The sequence below is a fragment of the Piliocolobus tephrosceles genome, chromosome 20, assembly GCF_002776525.5.
Source record: "Piliocolobus tephrosceles isolate RC106 chromosome 20, ASM277652v3, whole genome shotgun sequence".
Classification (NCBI taxonomy): domain Eukaryota; kingdom Metazoa; phylum Chordata; class Mammalia; order Primates; family Cercopithecidae; genus Piliocolobus; species Piliocolobus tephrosceles.
In genome coordinates this window covers 32,634,057-32,650,479 of record NC_045453.1, presented here as the reverse complement: position 1 = coordinate 32,650,479, position 16,423 = coordinate 32,634,057, and the positions used below count along the sequence as shown (strand labels likewise).

General features: G+C 30.6%; 1 protein-coding gene across 1 annotated transcript in view; it reads left to right on the top strand.

Moving 5' to 3' along the window:
* The window catches only part of SYCP2 (synaptonemal complex protein 2), a 58,255-nt gene that overhangs the window by 33,279 nt on the left and 8,553 nt on the right, over positions 1–16,423 (top strand). Inside the window, exons 23-33 of the mRNA XM_023231980.2 lie at positions 2,354–2,481; positions 3,240–3,276; positions 7,336–7,406; positions 7,500–7,557; positions 8,008–8,063; positions 8,484–8,541; positions 8,960–9,125; positions 11,341–11,378; positions 11,841–12,011; positions 13,343–13,541; positions 14,727–14,932. Coding sequence (XP_023087748.2) covers positions 2,354–2,481; positions 3,240–3,276; positions 7,336–7,406; positions 7,500–7,557; positions 8,008–8,063; positions 8,484–8,541; positions 8,960–9,125; positions 11,341–11,378; positions 11,841–12,011; positions 13,343–13,541; positions 14,727–14,932 — 1,188 coding nt within the window. The remainder of the gene's footprint in view (positions 1–2,353; positions 2,482–3,239; positions 3,277–7,335; positions 7,407–7,499; positions 7,558–8,007; positions 8,064–8,483; positions 8,542–8,959; positions 9,126–11,340; positions 11,379–11,840; positions 12,012–13,342; positions 13,542–14,726; positions 14,933–16,423) is intronic.

The following is a 16,423-nucleotide window of genomic DNA, read 5'->3' as shown; positions in this document are numbered from 1 at the left end:
TCTACTTATTGGATCACCCCAGAGCAACCTATGTTCTTAAATGGCACAGATTTCCCAGGCTGGCTCCAATTATACTGGAATTTCTGAAATCATACAGTATTTTAGAGAAGGTTCATTTTGGTACATTTCTATCAAGACAAGTAAACCATGTTTGCACTCTGATAATCTTCAGGGAACATTAATAACTTAGTACCTATTATATATAAGAACATATGGACTTCAAAATGGTTAAAATAGTAAATTCTGTGTTTACTAGAGTTTTGTGTATATCACTATAATTAAAAAACCTATATGCCTTATAACCAGAGAAAAGTAAATATAAAGTCAGGAGACCTCATGTCTTTAAGAATACTACTGTAGTTTATTAAAACTAAGTTATCTAAATTATGCTGAGAATAATTCTTATTTTGTAGTCCTTTTACTTTTAAAAATTTATTTTTGGAGCAATTTTAGTCCCAAAAATGAGTAGAAAGTATAGAGACTCCTCATACACTAATTTACCCATTCCCCTGTTGTTAACATCTTGCATCACTGTGGTACATTTGGTAGAATTGATGAGTCATTATTGATACATAATGATTGTTAACTCAAATGCTTAGTTTACATTAGGCTTCATGCTTTGTTATACATTCTGTGTGTTTTGACAAATATGTAGTGAAGTGATATATCTACCATTACAGTATTACACAGAATAGCTTCAGTGCCCTACCATTCCCCTGTGTTCCACTTGTTTGTACTTTCGACTAGGAATGTATTAAATCTATAGATCAAGTTAGAAAGAACTGACATCTTGACAGTATTGAGCTTTCTATCCATATATGTGGAATATCTCTTCATTTATTTAGATCTCCTTTGATTTCTTTCATCAGACTTTTGTAGTTTTTCTATTGTACATGTTTTGTTAGATATACATTTAAGTATTTCTTTTGGCAGTGCTAATGTAAATTGTATTGTGTTTTTGATTACAAACTCCACTTGTTCATGTCTGGTTTATAAGAAAGTGGTTGACTTTTGTATATTAACCTTGTAATTTGCAATCTTGCTACAATTGCTTATTACTTCCAGTAGTTTTGTTGCTGATTCTTTGAGATTTTCTACATAGAACAGTAAGGTCATTTGTGAACAAAGACAGTTTTATTTCTTCTTTCCTAATCAATATACCTATTATTTCCTTTTTCTACTTATTGCATTAGCTAAGAATTCCAGAACAATGTTAGAAAGAAGCAATGAGAGGGGACATTTTTGCCTTGTTTCTGATTTTAATAGGAAAAGCCTCTTGTTTCTCACCCTTAAGTGTGATGTTAGCTGTAACTGTTTTTGTAGATGTTCTTTATCAAGCTGAGAAAGTTTCCATTTATTCCTAGTTTGCTAAGAGTTTTTTATCATGAGTTTGTATTGGATTTTGTCAGATGCTTTTTGTGTATCAATTTATATTGAATATTTTAAATTAGCCTGTTGATATGATGGAGTACATTAATTTTCAAATGTTGAATCAGTCTTGCATGCCTAGAATAAATTCTACTTGGTAATAGGTGCGTAATTCTTTTTATAGGTTGTAGGATTTGATTTGCTGATACTGCTGATGTGACAGATTTTTGCATATGTGTTTATGGGAGATATTGGTTTGTACTTCTACTTGTTTGTAATGTCTTTGGTTTTGGTATTAAGGGGATATTGGCCTCATAGACCAAGTTAGGAAGTAGTTCCTACTCTTCTATCTTCTAGAAGATTGTGGAGAATTGGCATAATTTCTTCCTTAAATGTTTGATAGAGTTCACCAGTGAACTCTTTCTGGTGTTTTGTTTTGGTAGGATATCAAGTATTCATCCCATTTCTTTAATAGACATAGGCCTAGTCAGATGATCTGTTTCTGTTTACGTAAGTTTTGGTAGATTGTGTCTTTCGAGGAATTGGTCCATTTCATCTAGCCTATCACATTTGTGGGCATGGAGTTCGTAATATTGACTTATTATTTTAATGTCTATGTGATCAGCAGTGATGGTCCTTCTTTCATTTCTGATAGTAATTTTTCTCTTTCTTCTTTGTTAATCTGACTAAAGGTTTATCAATTTTATTGATCTTTTTAAAGAAATGGCTTCTCCTTTTTTCAGTTTTTTATTCTCATGGGTAGAAACATTTTAAAATGTCTACAAAGGACTCTGTAAAGTTCTGTTAAAATATTTATCTTGAGTTATTTCAATGCCTAACAAAGCTCAAACTTATTAAATAATTGACTTTATTTCTCTTTGCAGGTATAAATAGAACCAGATTTATCTTAAAAGTTTTTTTCAACCTTTATTTTCCTTTGAAGATTAACTGGTAGAGTTTAAAAGTAATTTACAAATTTTTTCAGAGAGAAAAGTCAAAAGGGAAAGAATTTACCCATGCAGCAGAATCCTTGATAAGCCAAATCAATAAAAGATACAAAACAAACGATGACATCAAGTCTACAAGAAAATTAAAGGAGTCTTTGATTAACAGGTATGTTCTTAAATTTCAGACATGAATATTTTTCTGACCGATATAACTATATTACACAATTTTAAAAAGGTTATTTTTAAACATAGGTTCAGATAATGTAACTTTTCAGTAGAAAACACATGGTTACTTAATACTTTTATAAATAGTAGGTGTTTACACAGGAAGGGAACTAAATTTGAAATTTGTCATTCTATTGTCTAGTTACATTTTATATAGGATCAAACATATATCAACACAACATACCATTTTAAAAATCTTTAAGATGTAGACATTGTACTTACTGAATCTAGTAATGAATAAACTAAATATATTTAAATACATTGCTTAGTGAAATACGAAATCTAACTAGATGTGAGAGTTTTTTTGTAGTAAATAGTACATTCTTTGCAGTCTTTCCAAAGATTGTGTTTATTACAGAATGTCCATTTACAGTCTGTCAGGTTGTTAATTCAAGTTTACGTTAATTCTGGCCTTACTATAGATCATGAATAAATGACTCTTATGGCAGAATCATTCATTTTAAATTCACACTTTCTGCTGCATTAATGATTCAGCTTTGAATGCTCTATTGTAAGTGCTATTTACTGTGAGTGAAGTAGCAAAAATATCAGACTATTACCGTTACATTTTGGTTATTTTTAACATTGAATATAGATTTAGTGATATAAATATGGTTTATCTAATAAAATGACTTTTATGAAAAATATTCTATTGATACTTAATTGCTTTTTCAATTTTGACAAAATCTTTTTTTACAGTGGTTTTTCAAACAAATCTGTTGTACAACTCAGTAAGGTAGGTGTTATTTACTTCACCAAATGTGTAGTCAAGCTCAGTATTTGACCATAAACACTAAAATAGCATAGTGGTAAAATGGAATTTGATAATGATGTTTTTAGCATATTGCTAAATGAATGATAACCACTGATAGGTTTAGTAGCAAGTACTCAGAAGAGCCCTCCAACCTTCTGTTTTTCAAATAAAATGGTTCTATTAGATATATGAGCATAATATTTTTACTTTTTGGTATATGATTCAGTATATCCTTTTCACTGTGTATGTGTATGTGTGTGTGTGTGTGTGTGTGTGTGTTAATAGCCGATCCCATCTCTCCTAACAATTAGATCCTACTGAAGTTCCAATTTTGTTTTAAAAAACCTTTACTCTTTATCCAGGCTTATAATATAAATTATCTTTTTTCTAATTCCTCACAGTTGCTCTCTGTGTCCACTTAATATTTAAAGTTTTGAAGTTCACCCTCTGTAAGTTCTTCTTGAATGTTTTCTCCCCTGTCTAGGCCAACTCCTATTAGCCCAGTTTCGGTTCTGATTTCTAATCTCTGGATTGTTACAATAGGCTTTATGTATTAATAATTTTCTTTGCCTCTAGCATTTCTCTGTATCAACCCATACATCACATTCACTACCAGCTTTTTTTCTTTCCAAAGCACACAGCTCCAATCATGCCACTTTCTTGTTCAGAAACCTTTTTTTGGTCCCTGTTGCTTATTGAATTAAATGGAAACATAGACTGCCTCACTTGTCCTTTTAAAAGATTGTCTTGTTTCTTAATTTTCTAGGCATGTCATGTTTAACTGAAACATGATAACTTGAGGTTTCCTGAAGTAAGTCTTTCCTAAGTATTTATTCTTTTTCCCTTTGCAGTGAACTTTGAACTTAAGTCAGCAGGCTCTCTCACCCTCTTATCTGATTATTAAAATATTTCTCTTTGCAAGTCTTGCTTTGTACCTTCCTTATGAAAACTTTCCAAGATGCCCTGACTCAAAAACCCATTTGGCAATAATTCTGAATCTGTACAATAGAGTGTTTTGGTACCTTTTACATTTTTATTTATTTTTGCTATTTTACTCATGGGTTTTTTTTTTTTCTTTCTTCTATTTTTTTCACTACACTTTATTCTGAATCATCTTTGTATTTTCTGTAACATTTTTGTGCTCACCTTTGTATCCTCTATAATACCATTGATACCTTTGGCTTATCTTCTTTAACATCTTTGCTCATTTTTACATATTCTGTAACAGCACACAAAAGATGCAACAGATGAATGAACACGTGTATGCAAGCACTGGTAAAAACAAGACTGGGAAGGATAAGTCAGATAAATGATCAGGGAAGTAATATATTGAGAGAACCTTTTTAAAATAATGCAAATAGTTCTATATAAAATAGCTGAGAGAAATAAATTGAAGATGAGTCACACAATAAAATTAATACTTTAGGTTTTAATATTTCTAACTTACTAGATATTTAGTCTAATTATTTCTGATCAGTAATCATTAATACAACATATTACAATTAATAATTTACTAAATGTTATTTTATTTAACTTCTTTTCTGCCCTCACTACTTTGAGATCTGGTTGTGTATCTTTTTAGTTGTAGACTGTATGAATAATATAACACATTTTTTTCCTAACAATAGTTAATTGATAGCTTTTTGACTCTCTTATATGAGATTTTACTTAAACCTTAGCCTCTCAAAGTTTTCTATTTAAGAGTTTAAAGCAAATGAAAGTCCAAAACAAAGTAGAAGCATGCTTGGTTTGTGATCATGGCATCACCAAAATTTAGCTTGTAGAATTCCAGTAAGGAGGTCATTTATCTACATACAACAGTGTCAGTAAGTATTAAGGTTAAAGGATTTTATTAGATTTACAATATTTTCTGTTACATTTTTACTATTTAAGTCTTCAGTATTTTAAAAAAGTAGTTTTCTTATTGTATATATTTAAGGTATATAACATGATATACATAGTGAAATGGTTACTATAATCAAATTAATGTATTCATTCATCTTTGTGTGTATGTGGCAAGGACACATAAAATCTACTCTTGGCAGATATCCCAAATACAATAGGTTGGTACAACAACCTATTATATAATACTGTATTATATAAAGTTGGTGTATTATACAATACTATTAATAGTCCTTATGTTCTGCATTATATCTCTAGACTTATTCATCCTACAAATCTGCAACTTTGTATCCTTTGATCTCCCTCTTTCCTTCCCCCTGCCATCCTCTGGTGACCACTGTTTTATTCTCTTATTTCTATAGATTTGACTTTTCTTTCTTTCTTTCTTTTTTTTTTTTTTTTAAAGATTCCACATACAAGGGAGATCATGCAGTATTTTTCTTTCTGTCTGGTTATTTCGCTTAGCATAATGTCCTCTTGTCTTGGTTCATCCATGTTATAGCAAATTTCAGGATATACTATTTTTAAGGCTCAATATTTCTTTGTTGTATATATACACGCACCACAATTTCTTTATCCATTCATATGTCAGTGAATACTTTGTTTCCATGTTTTGCTTATTATAAATACCACTGCAATGAACATAGGAATGCAGATTTTTTTATTTTTATTATTATTATTTTTTGAGACATAGAGTCTTGCTCTGTTCCCCAGGCTGGAGTGCAGTGGCGTGATCTTGGTTCACTGCAACCTCTGCCTCCCAGGTTCAAGCAATTCACCTGTCTCAGCCTCTTGAGTAGCTGGGACTACAGGCGCATGCCACCATGCCCAGCTAATTTTTATATTTTCAGTAGAGACAGGGTTTCACCATATTGGTCAGGCTGGTGTTGAACTCCTGACCTCAGGTGACCCACCCACCTTGGCCTCCCAAAGTGCTGGGGTTACAGGTGTAAGCCACTGCACCTGGCTCTAGGAGTGCAATTATACTTATGGGTGGTGATTTAATTTATTTTGCATTTATTTTTATTCAGTTTAAGGAGAATGTTACAAATGTCAGATTTATATTAGTGAAAGCACAACTAGAAAAATATTTAAAAATTGCACATTATTTGGCACATAGAGTAATGTACAAGTTTTTTGTTGAGGTAAAATACACATATAAAATTTACCATCTTTATCATTTTTAAGTGTGCATTTCACTGGTTATATATAAATATATAAATATATTTTATATAATTTATATTTATATATAAATATATATTTTATATAATTTATATTTATATATAAATATATATTTTATATAATTTATATTTATATTTAAATATATATTTTATATAATTTATATTTATATTTAAATATATATTTTATATAATTTATATTTATATTTAAATATATATTTTATATAATTTATATTTATATTTAAATATATATTTTATATAATTTATATTTATATATAAATATATATTTTATATAATTTATATTTTATCCCTTAGTTCCCCCCCTACTCTTTCCTACTCTTCCTGGCCTCTGATAATCACTGTTCTATGCCGTATCGCCATAAGATTCACTTTTCTAGCTCCCACTTATGATTGAGAACATGCGATATTTGTCTTTCTGTGTTTGGCTCATTTCACTTTACTTTGGCTTCCAGTTACATCCATGTTGCTACAAGTGACAGGATTTCATTCTTTTTTTATTGCTGAATAATATTCCATTGTATATACACAGACCACATTTTCTTTATGCATTTATCCATTGATGGACACTTAGGTTTCAATAATGCTGCAGTAAACATGGGTGTGCAGATACCTCTTTGGTATATTGATTTCTTTTCTTTTGGATGTATACTCAGTAACTTGCTGGATCATACTATAGTTCTATTTTTAGTTTTTTGAGGAATCTTCACACTGTTGTTCACAGTGGTTGTACCACCATTTGCATTCCACCAACAGTGTATGAGACCCACATCCTCACTAGCATCTGTTATTGCCTGTCTTTTTGGTACAAGCCATTTTAACTGAGGTGAGATGACATCTCAGTTTTTGATTTGTGTTTCTATGATGATTAGTGCTGTTGAGCATTTTTTCATATACCTGTTATCCATTTAATGATTTTTTTATAACCCTCTTTTGTATTTAGGAAAAAGTTCAGAAAAAAAGCTACAGAAAACTGAAGACTACTTTTGTCAATGTTACTTCTGAATGCCCATTGTAAGTATTTTTTGTAAATAATTTTCATTTTCTTCATATTTGAAGAGACTACACGTATTTAAGTGGAGCTAATATTTCTCTTCATTATCACAGGAATGATGTTTACAATTTTAATTTGAACGGAGCCGATGACCCTATCATAAAACTTGGAGTAAGCTAAAAATCAATAGATACTTTGTATTTACTGAGAAGTTACATTGTGTTTACCGTGCTGTTATTAGATAGTATGTTTTTAATGTGCATCCTCTTACATGCTTTAAGTTTTTTAAGAAATAGGTAATAATATTTTGGATAACCAGCCTATGTATATTTAGGTGGCTTTTTTTTCATTTTTTTTTTTTTTTTTTGGAATAAGATAGAGAAAAACAAGCAATTGTGGGGTAGAAAGCCTTCACTACCAAGAAAATCACCTTTCTTATTGATGAAAAGTAAAACTCTTATTTTTATTATATTAGTTTTCTTTTCAAATACAAATATTGTAGTAAAGTTAATTTTATGTCAAATCTTATTATTTTGTGAAGCAAAACTAGATTTTATGTTTATTCCTTTTAATTCTTGTTTGACATTGACAACTCTTTTTTTATGTTTATTTACAATGCAGATCCAAGAGTTTCAAGCTACAGCTAAAGAAGCCTGTGCAGATAAGTCGATTAGATTGTAGGTATTTTTATTCTATTAAAATATTCTCATCTTTTTTTTCCTTTTAAATATCTCTTCCCAGTCTTAGAGTTTTTTTTTAACAAATGAGAAGAGTGAATTAAAAATGCCAGTTGTTATTATTCCCATTATGATTCTGTTACTTCAGCATGTACTCTAAATTAATATGCAAATTATCATCACTTTGAATATTAGTTTTATATCCTAGATCATGAAGCTGAAAAGAATTAGTAGTTCTTTAATCTAACATATAGTTATTTTATAACTGAGGTCAGAGAGGATAAGTGGCTTGGCCAGAATAATATAGCTAATTAGTGAAAAAGTTAAGACTGAAAACTCAGGTCTAATTGTCCATTGTGTGTTACCTTAAGAAAACAAGTATGAAGGGTATTTTTTAATTAATACATATTTTTGTTTAAGGGTAGGTCCAAGGAATCATGATGAACTTAAATCTTCTGTCAAAAAAAAAGATAAAAAAGTAAGTTATAATATCTCAATATGTCTATTAGAAAGAGTATTTCTCTGAATTTTTAATGTTAAAGATTATCAAAAACAAGAAAACAAAAATATTTTGATTGTTTTATTTATGCAACTATCCACATTCCTATTATGAATTTTCTTATTGTCTTTCAGCTATTTGTAATCATCTAATAAAAGAAATGACAAGTTTAGTTTTTTTTCTATATGTACTGTTTTAACTTTGAATTAATAACATCAACACCAAAATGCAAATACCACTATCTGATCTGGTTTTCCAAGTGACTTTCTTGGATAGGTTACTAATGCCATCCTAAATTAGGATGTTGTTTTTTGTTGTTGTTGTTTTGGTTTAACTTACCTTGCATGATATAATGAGATGTAGTATTTCTTCATGCATTTCAAACTTTTTTTTATAGATTATAACAAATCCTCAAAAGAATCTATTTAGTGATACTGAAACAGAGTACAGATGTGATGACAGCAAGACTGATATTAGCTGGCTAAGAGAACCCAAATCAAAACCACAGCTAATAGACTATAGCAGAAATAAAAATGTGAAGAATCATAAAAGTGGAAAATCAAGTAAGAAATTATCTTTTGGAGAAATGTTGCAAATGATTTTACAATTTATTTCAATTATTTAAAATGCTTTAATATAAGCTTATTTTATTTAGACTGTTCATTACTACATACTTCCATGGATAGGACAAAACACTACAATTTTTATGTTTTTTGTTTTATTATTTTGGTAATATGGTTATATTTAAATTTTATTTTTAATAGGACCTTAGGGACACAGATAATGATTTATCATAATCCTTGGCTCATGATTCCCATCACTTGTCTACTCATGGCCCAGTATTATCCAGTTATTTAGCTAATTATTGTGAGTAATATACCAACTACTCATGAACTCAACACCTTTAAGATCAAGGCTTGAACTTTGACACTAACCTATATATATTTACATTTATTTACATTTATGTGTTTTTGTATAAAATATATATATATTTATATGTGTGTATATATTTTTACTAAATATCCCATCTTTTTGCTGCACCCAGCATGCATCCTTTTTAAGGAATTTATATAGACACAAAAAATATATCAAAAGGCAAACAATTTTCTTCCAGATTTTTTTTTTTTTTTTTTTTGCCTAAGTTTTCCACAAAGTATTTTCCTAGAAAGTGGTTTCTGCTTTCTCTTTGTGATAGTGAATCTCTTGAAGTACTTGGTATGAGTTTCAGGTATAAGTTTTGGCTAGAGAGAATTACTATTTTCACAGCTGAACATCAATTTCAATGTTTGCTAAAACAAAGATTTTATATGTTCCATTTTTAAAATAAGACTTAACTCTGTGATTTTCAATTAAATGTATATTTATTTTAAAGGCATCAGCTTTTATTTTATTTCAGGATTAAAAATAACCAGTAGTTACCTAAAAGTAGAAGTGAATTTTGGCATGTGTTTAGAAATGAAGCTGAATCTTAAAATTTCAGGTGAGAGGTCACCAGATACCTGAGGAAGTAAGGCAGCAGGATTATCATATATAAAAGGGAGAGAAGTATGGAATAGCATAGTATAATCAGGGAATGCAGTATTAAGGTATTTGGTACATAGATCATATTTGTGGGAAAATGGTGAAAGGTGAGGCTAGATTGCATCGTAGTCTGAACCTTGAAGCAGCCAAAGATAAATATAATAAGACTCACATGCCCTCAGGGACCATACAGTCTAGTGGGAAGATGTACAAATAAAAACATTTATAACATAAAGTAGAAGATTAGAGATCTCAGGAAGACGTTAGAGGTTAGAATACTGTCATCACTAAATATTTATGAAATTGAAATTCTGTATGAATTCTTTTGTTTAAATTATTGAACAACTACAAGTTAATGTGTTTGAGTTGACTTATTTCCAAGATTAGAGGACCTTTCTTCCAAAACAGCTTTGCTTCCTTTGCTTAGATAATCTCATTTCTTAGGTTTCAGAGACTATTTGGAAAGATACTTGAAAGGCAAAAAAGGGAAGTGGGACTAAAGCTGCTATCAATAATATGGATAAATCTTATTAACATAGTGATGTATGGAAAATAAATCATAGGATATACAGGACATGATATTTTATAAATCTTATTATATCGTTTAGAGATATATATCTGTGTAATAACACTTGTTTTTAAAGCAAGTAACTAAGACCTGCAGATTTCAGGACAGTAATTACCTTTTAGCAGAAGGGACACGGAGGATGGTATAAGAGAGCATACGTAAGTAGATTCAGCATTATCCACAATCTAGTTCTTAAATTGACTGGTAGATTTATAGGTGTTAACTTTATAACTTATGTTGACATATTCTCTTATATGTTTAAAAAGTTCTATAAAATAAAGGAGTGGGAGGAAAACTGGCAATTCATATCATACCAAACACTATACAGTAAAAGTTATCAATTATTGAAAATTACATTTTTAGATGAGTTTAAAGATGGTGCCAATCAGAGATGTGGTGCAGTTGGGCTACTAAAAAGTTCTGGGAAAGGAAAAGCTTCCAAAGTAGTGTATCATTGTGAGGCCAGATTCTTCAGCAGAAGGGGTGAGGAGAAGATTATGGTGTCAGGAGGGCTGGTATCCTGGTGGCCTGAAGCCACATGGAGGTTCACTTATTAAATGCTAACAAATGCTTTAAAAACTTACTGTTTTTTATTATTTTAATTTAAATATGCTGAAATGATGTTCTAATAAATTTAATGCCCATTCTTATCTACTGTGAAAATTTAACCTTATTTTTCTGAATTGCAGGATCATCCTTGGAAAAGGGACAACCAACCTCTAAAATGGTAAGCCAAGAAGTTTGTGTTCAAACATCCCTTTACAATTACTTTTTCTTGTCATATGAAAATAATTCATCATCTCATAATTTTATCCTTGTTATCAGTTATGTGTTTTATGTACTTGTTCCTCCTTTTGCACACTTTCTCCTGACTTATTTCTTTTTAAATCACATTGGCCTTTATTGGACTCCATTTTATTCTGTGCTTTTAGGTATTTTTTTAAATCTCTTTCACTTCAGTTAGTATATATCAGGCTTCTCAGGGATTTAATGGTAGGGATACAGACATGGTAAAGAAGGTAACTGGAATGGGAAGATAAAATCCATTAATTTAAAGTATGTTAATCAAGAATCGTTCTTACAAATATTTTACGTAAAGCTTGTCACAGTGCCAATTTTATAGCAAATTGCTTGTATTTCTTGTGCCTCAAATATTGATCAATAATATTCAGGAATTTTTTTCCTAAAGACACCCAGTAAAAATATCACCAAAAAGATGGACAAGACAGTTCCGGAAGGAAGAATCAGACTTCCACGAAAAGCAACCAAAACAAAAAAAAATTATAAAGATCTCTCAAATTCAGAATCAGAGTGTGAACAAGAATTTTCACATTCATTTAAAGAGAACTTGCTAGTAAAGGTAAATACAGTTCAGATTAATTTCTAAAAGCCTCTTAAAATATTAAACATATCTTTTTGTAAAAAATGTCAAATTTATCTTGTTACTTCTTAAGAGTTAACTTCCTATGTGACAAAATTTAATAATTCTAGAAATTTGCCCTTAGGCAATAGTTGGCATTTTTGTTATAAAACAGATGTCTGCATCTAGTGAAATTATAACCTTATGATAGTATCTTTGAAATGGAGAAGTACTTAATCTTCTAAAATTAGGCTTTAATAAAGTATAGCATGGAGAAGTTGTCCATCTGTTGAGTGAAAGCAAAATATTGGTGTCTGAGGTTCTTCTCACACACTGGCTCACCTGTCACCATCCCTGACTTCTTCCTTATGTCTCATAATGTCCAGACACTTTCCCGGTCACCTGTTCTTGAAAGCAAAGTTATTTATTTGTCTGGCAGTCCATCATCTATAGAAGTAATGAGATGTCAGTATAATTTCATTTTTTTCATCAATATTCAATAGTTTTCTGTAACTCCAATTATGGGAAAAATATATATACTTACATATATTACTATATATAGTAACCACTGTACATATACACATATAGTGTATATGTATAGTATATAAATATATGTAGTGCTTACAATGTGCCAGTTGCTATATTAAGCACTTTACAGATTTAATGTCTTAAAATCTCATAAGTACTATAGGTAATTAGTACTATTACTGTCATCCCATTTTACAACTGAGAAAATTGAGGCTCAGAGAGAAGGAGCTTGCTCAAGGTCACACAACTAGGAAGTGGTAGATCTAGGATTTGAAACCAGAGAGTCTGGCACTAAAGACAGGTTTCTGACCTGTACATTGTGCTGATTTGACATCATAAATTTCCATCTCTTCTTGTTCGCAATCTTGTTATCTCTTACCCAAAAGACTTTAAAGACTTCCTAATTTTCTATCACTTTTTTTTTTTGAGACACAACCTCGCTCTGTCACTGGGCTGGAGTGCAGTGGTGTGATCTTGGCTCACTGCAACCTCCGCCTCCAGTGTTCAAGTGATTCTCCTACCTCAGTCTGCCTAGTAGCTGGGCTAATCTTCTTTGAACCCTCAAAGAAGGCTATTTGTATCTCTTAAGATATTTATTATAGTAAATGTATTATATTCTCCTGGGAATTTGTCTTATGGCTTCTAGTATATTAGAAAGTCTTTCACTACTCATATCTAGGTCCTTGTTGTACCTGTATGTGGTAATATACAACCTTTAATAAATATTTGAATATAATTTTTTTATGTGTCCAAGTGTAAATATTTGTACTTGAGTATAATTTGAAAGTTATTGATACATTTAGGAGGAGAATATCCATTCCAGAATGAAAACCGTAAAGCTACCCAAGAAACAACAGAAAATCTTCCGTGCTGAAACAGAAAAGGAACTATCAAAACACTGGAAAAACTCATGCCTACTAAAAGATACTATACGAGATAATTGCCTTGACTTATCTTCTAGATCTTTATCTGGCAGTCCATCATCTATAGAAGTAACGAGATGTCAGTAATAACTTCCTTTTTTCTTTACTTGAATATTCAATAGTTTTCTATAACTCTAATTATAGGAAAATACAATTTTGAGGGACATTTGTAATTATAGTAATTAAAACTTCATTGTTAAGCTAGTTAATGCTAGTAACTTGACTTTTGATAACATGGGAACAATGCTACTAAGATACTGAAGTTTTTCATGTTAGGAAGTTAAAGATCAAATGCTTTAATGTGGAAAATATTTAGTCACAAATTATAACTTGAAATCTTAAATACTTAATTTTAATGTGCTTTTTTAGCTCAATATATATTTAATAACATGAGAATTTATGGATAATTCTGTTTTCTCTATTTATATTTCATTGACAAAAGTCCAAGGAATATCTTGGACCCACAGTGGATTAATACTGTATACAGATGAAGTTTTGCTTTTACTTTTAAATAATTGGTAAAGAAAAGTTCATATTCTTTAGAGCTCTGGTATATGTGTATGCCTACTAGTATAGAAAGTATAAGCTTGCCCTTTTTATACCATTTTTATTTCCTTGCAAGGACATTTTAAAGCATTTCTAAATGCTAATCGTTTCAGTTAAAATGCAAGACTTAAATCAGTTAGTATACTTCTGCTTCCTCTAAAGTAGCTATTGTGTTCTCAGTACTAAGGACCACTATAAAATTTCATATAAGCACATACTCAGAAGACAGATGTACATGCCCTGATTTGATCTGAAAATTGAGGATTTATTTATATTAAGATTTATTCCAGCAATAAATTTTCTAATTTTTATGTGAAAGATGTAGAGCAGATGATTTCTCAAGGCTTTTTCAATCATAAAATTTTGTTACATTAATATATAACACTATCAGCTATGATGTCAAAATACTCAAGATAATAATTAGGTTGATCCTTATATTTCAGGTCATACTGTAGATATTTTTGTTGGAAAATGTTTTGAAAGTTCTTCTGGTTACAAGTACATTTTAAATTCAGCCATTATTGTTTTTCAGTCTTATAAATATTTTAAATATAACTTGGTTTTAAGTTTTTCAAAAGGTATCCTTTTTTATAGGCAAGATTTGAAGATTTGACAAATCTTTATATTCTTAGGATTTAAATTAATCATGCTATTTCTAAAGCAGACATCAATGATAGCGCTTGCCATCTGTTTTCTTGTGTTTTTTGATGCAATGTAGGTGTAGAGAAAATAACAGAAAAGGATTTTATTCAGGATTATGACTGCATAACAAAATCTATATCACCTTATCCAAAAACTTCATCACTTGAATCCTTAAATAGTAACAGTGGAGTTGGAGGTACAATAAAGTCACCCAAAAACAATGAGAAAAACTTCCTGTGTGCAAGTGAAAGTTGTTCACCAATTCCACAACCACTGTTTTTGGTGAGAATGTATATATATTTTTTTCTTTATCAGATATATCTGAAGGTAGTAAGTCATTTTCCCTATCTTAATCGGATACACATTGCTTGTCTATTTAAGGTTTTGGGTTTGGTCTAGGGTCTTGGGGGAGAGGGACATGATGACAAGAGAGAGATAGTTGCCAGTCTTGATGAACCTAACAGACAATAAATATATAGCTATACAGGAGGAAGAATGTGGTAGCAGGAGAGTACAGTAGTTTCTCATTGTCTGTGGTTTCACTTTTTGAGGTTTCAGTTACCTACAGTCAACTGTGGTCTGATAATATTAAGAAATTGCAGAAGTAAACAATTCATATGTTTAACATTGTGTACCATTCTGAATAGGGTGATGAAATCTTGAATCAACCCTTTGTCCAGTGTATCCATGCTGTATACCCTACCTGCCTGTTAGTCACATAGTAGCCATCTTGGTGATCAGATCAACTGTAGAGGTATTGCAGTGCTTGTGTTATATTGATGCTGACAATTCAGATGGGCCAAAGAAAAGCCATAAAATATTCCTTTAAGTGAAACGGTAAATATTCTGTGCTTGATAAGGAACCAAAAATAAGGTATGTTGAAGTTGTTAAGATCTATGGTAAGAATGAATCTTCTTTCTGTGAAACTAGGAAAAAGAAGTTTGTGCATAGTATAATAGGGTTAGGTACTATCCATGGTTTCAGAAGGGTCTACTATATTTTAAGAAGAAATGGTACATATAATTTGATACATAGATGAGGAAGAATGAAGAATTTCTTTTCAACATATATTTACTTTTTATATCCTACCATTTACCTGTTAAACTTCCTTATAAACACCTAAACCAAATATTGTAATTACACTGTTTTCAACTAAATTGTCCATTTACTTTGTCAACATTGTAATTTTTGTAACTAAAGGTTATTAAAGGCCATAGAGTTTATGGTGAAATCTGAAAGAAGTACTTGCATTGCAAGAATAAGCATATTCAGATCTAGAAAATGTGTGTAGTTCTAATGTGTAGAACAATTAATAGTACCTCTTAGGAAGTGATCATTCCTACTACAAAACTCTTATCTGTACTCTGTATAGTAATCACCCCTTATTCTCAGGGAATACGTTCCAAGACCCCCCCACAATGGATGCCTGAAATGGAGGATAGTAATGAACCCTATATATACTATCTTTTTTTCCTATACATACATACCTATGATTGTTTAATTTATACATTAACTTATAAATATGCAATTTAAGTTATTACAATGACAAAACAGAACAACTATAACAATACATCACTACACTTGCTTTTGGGGGCCATTATTTAGTAAAATAAGGGTTACTTGAGCACTGCAATATCTCCAGTCAATCTGATAACTGAGATGGCTATTACTTGACTAACAGGCAGGTAGCATATACAGCATAGATATGCTGGACAAAGTGATGATTTTCATATCCCAGGCAGGAGAGCAGAATGGCCAGAGATTTCATGGCA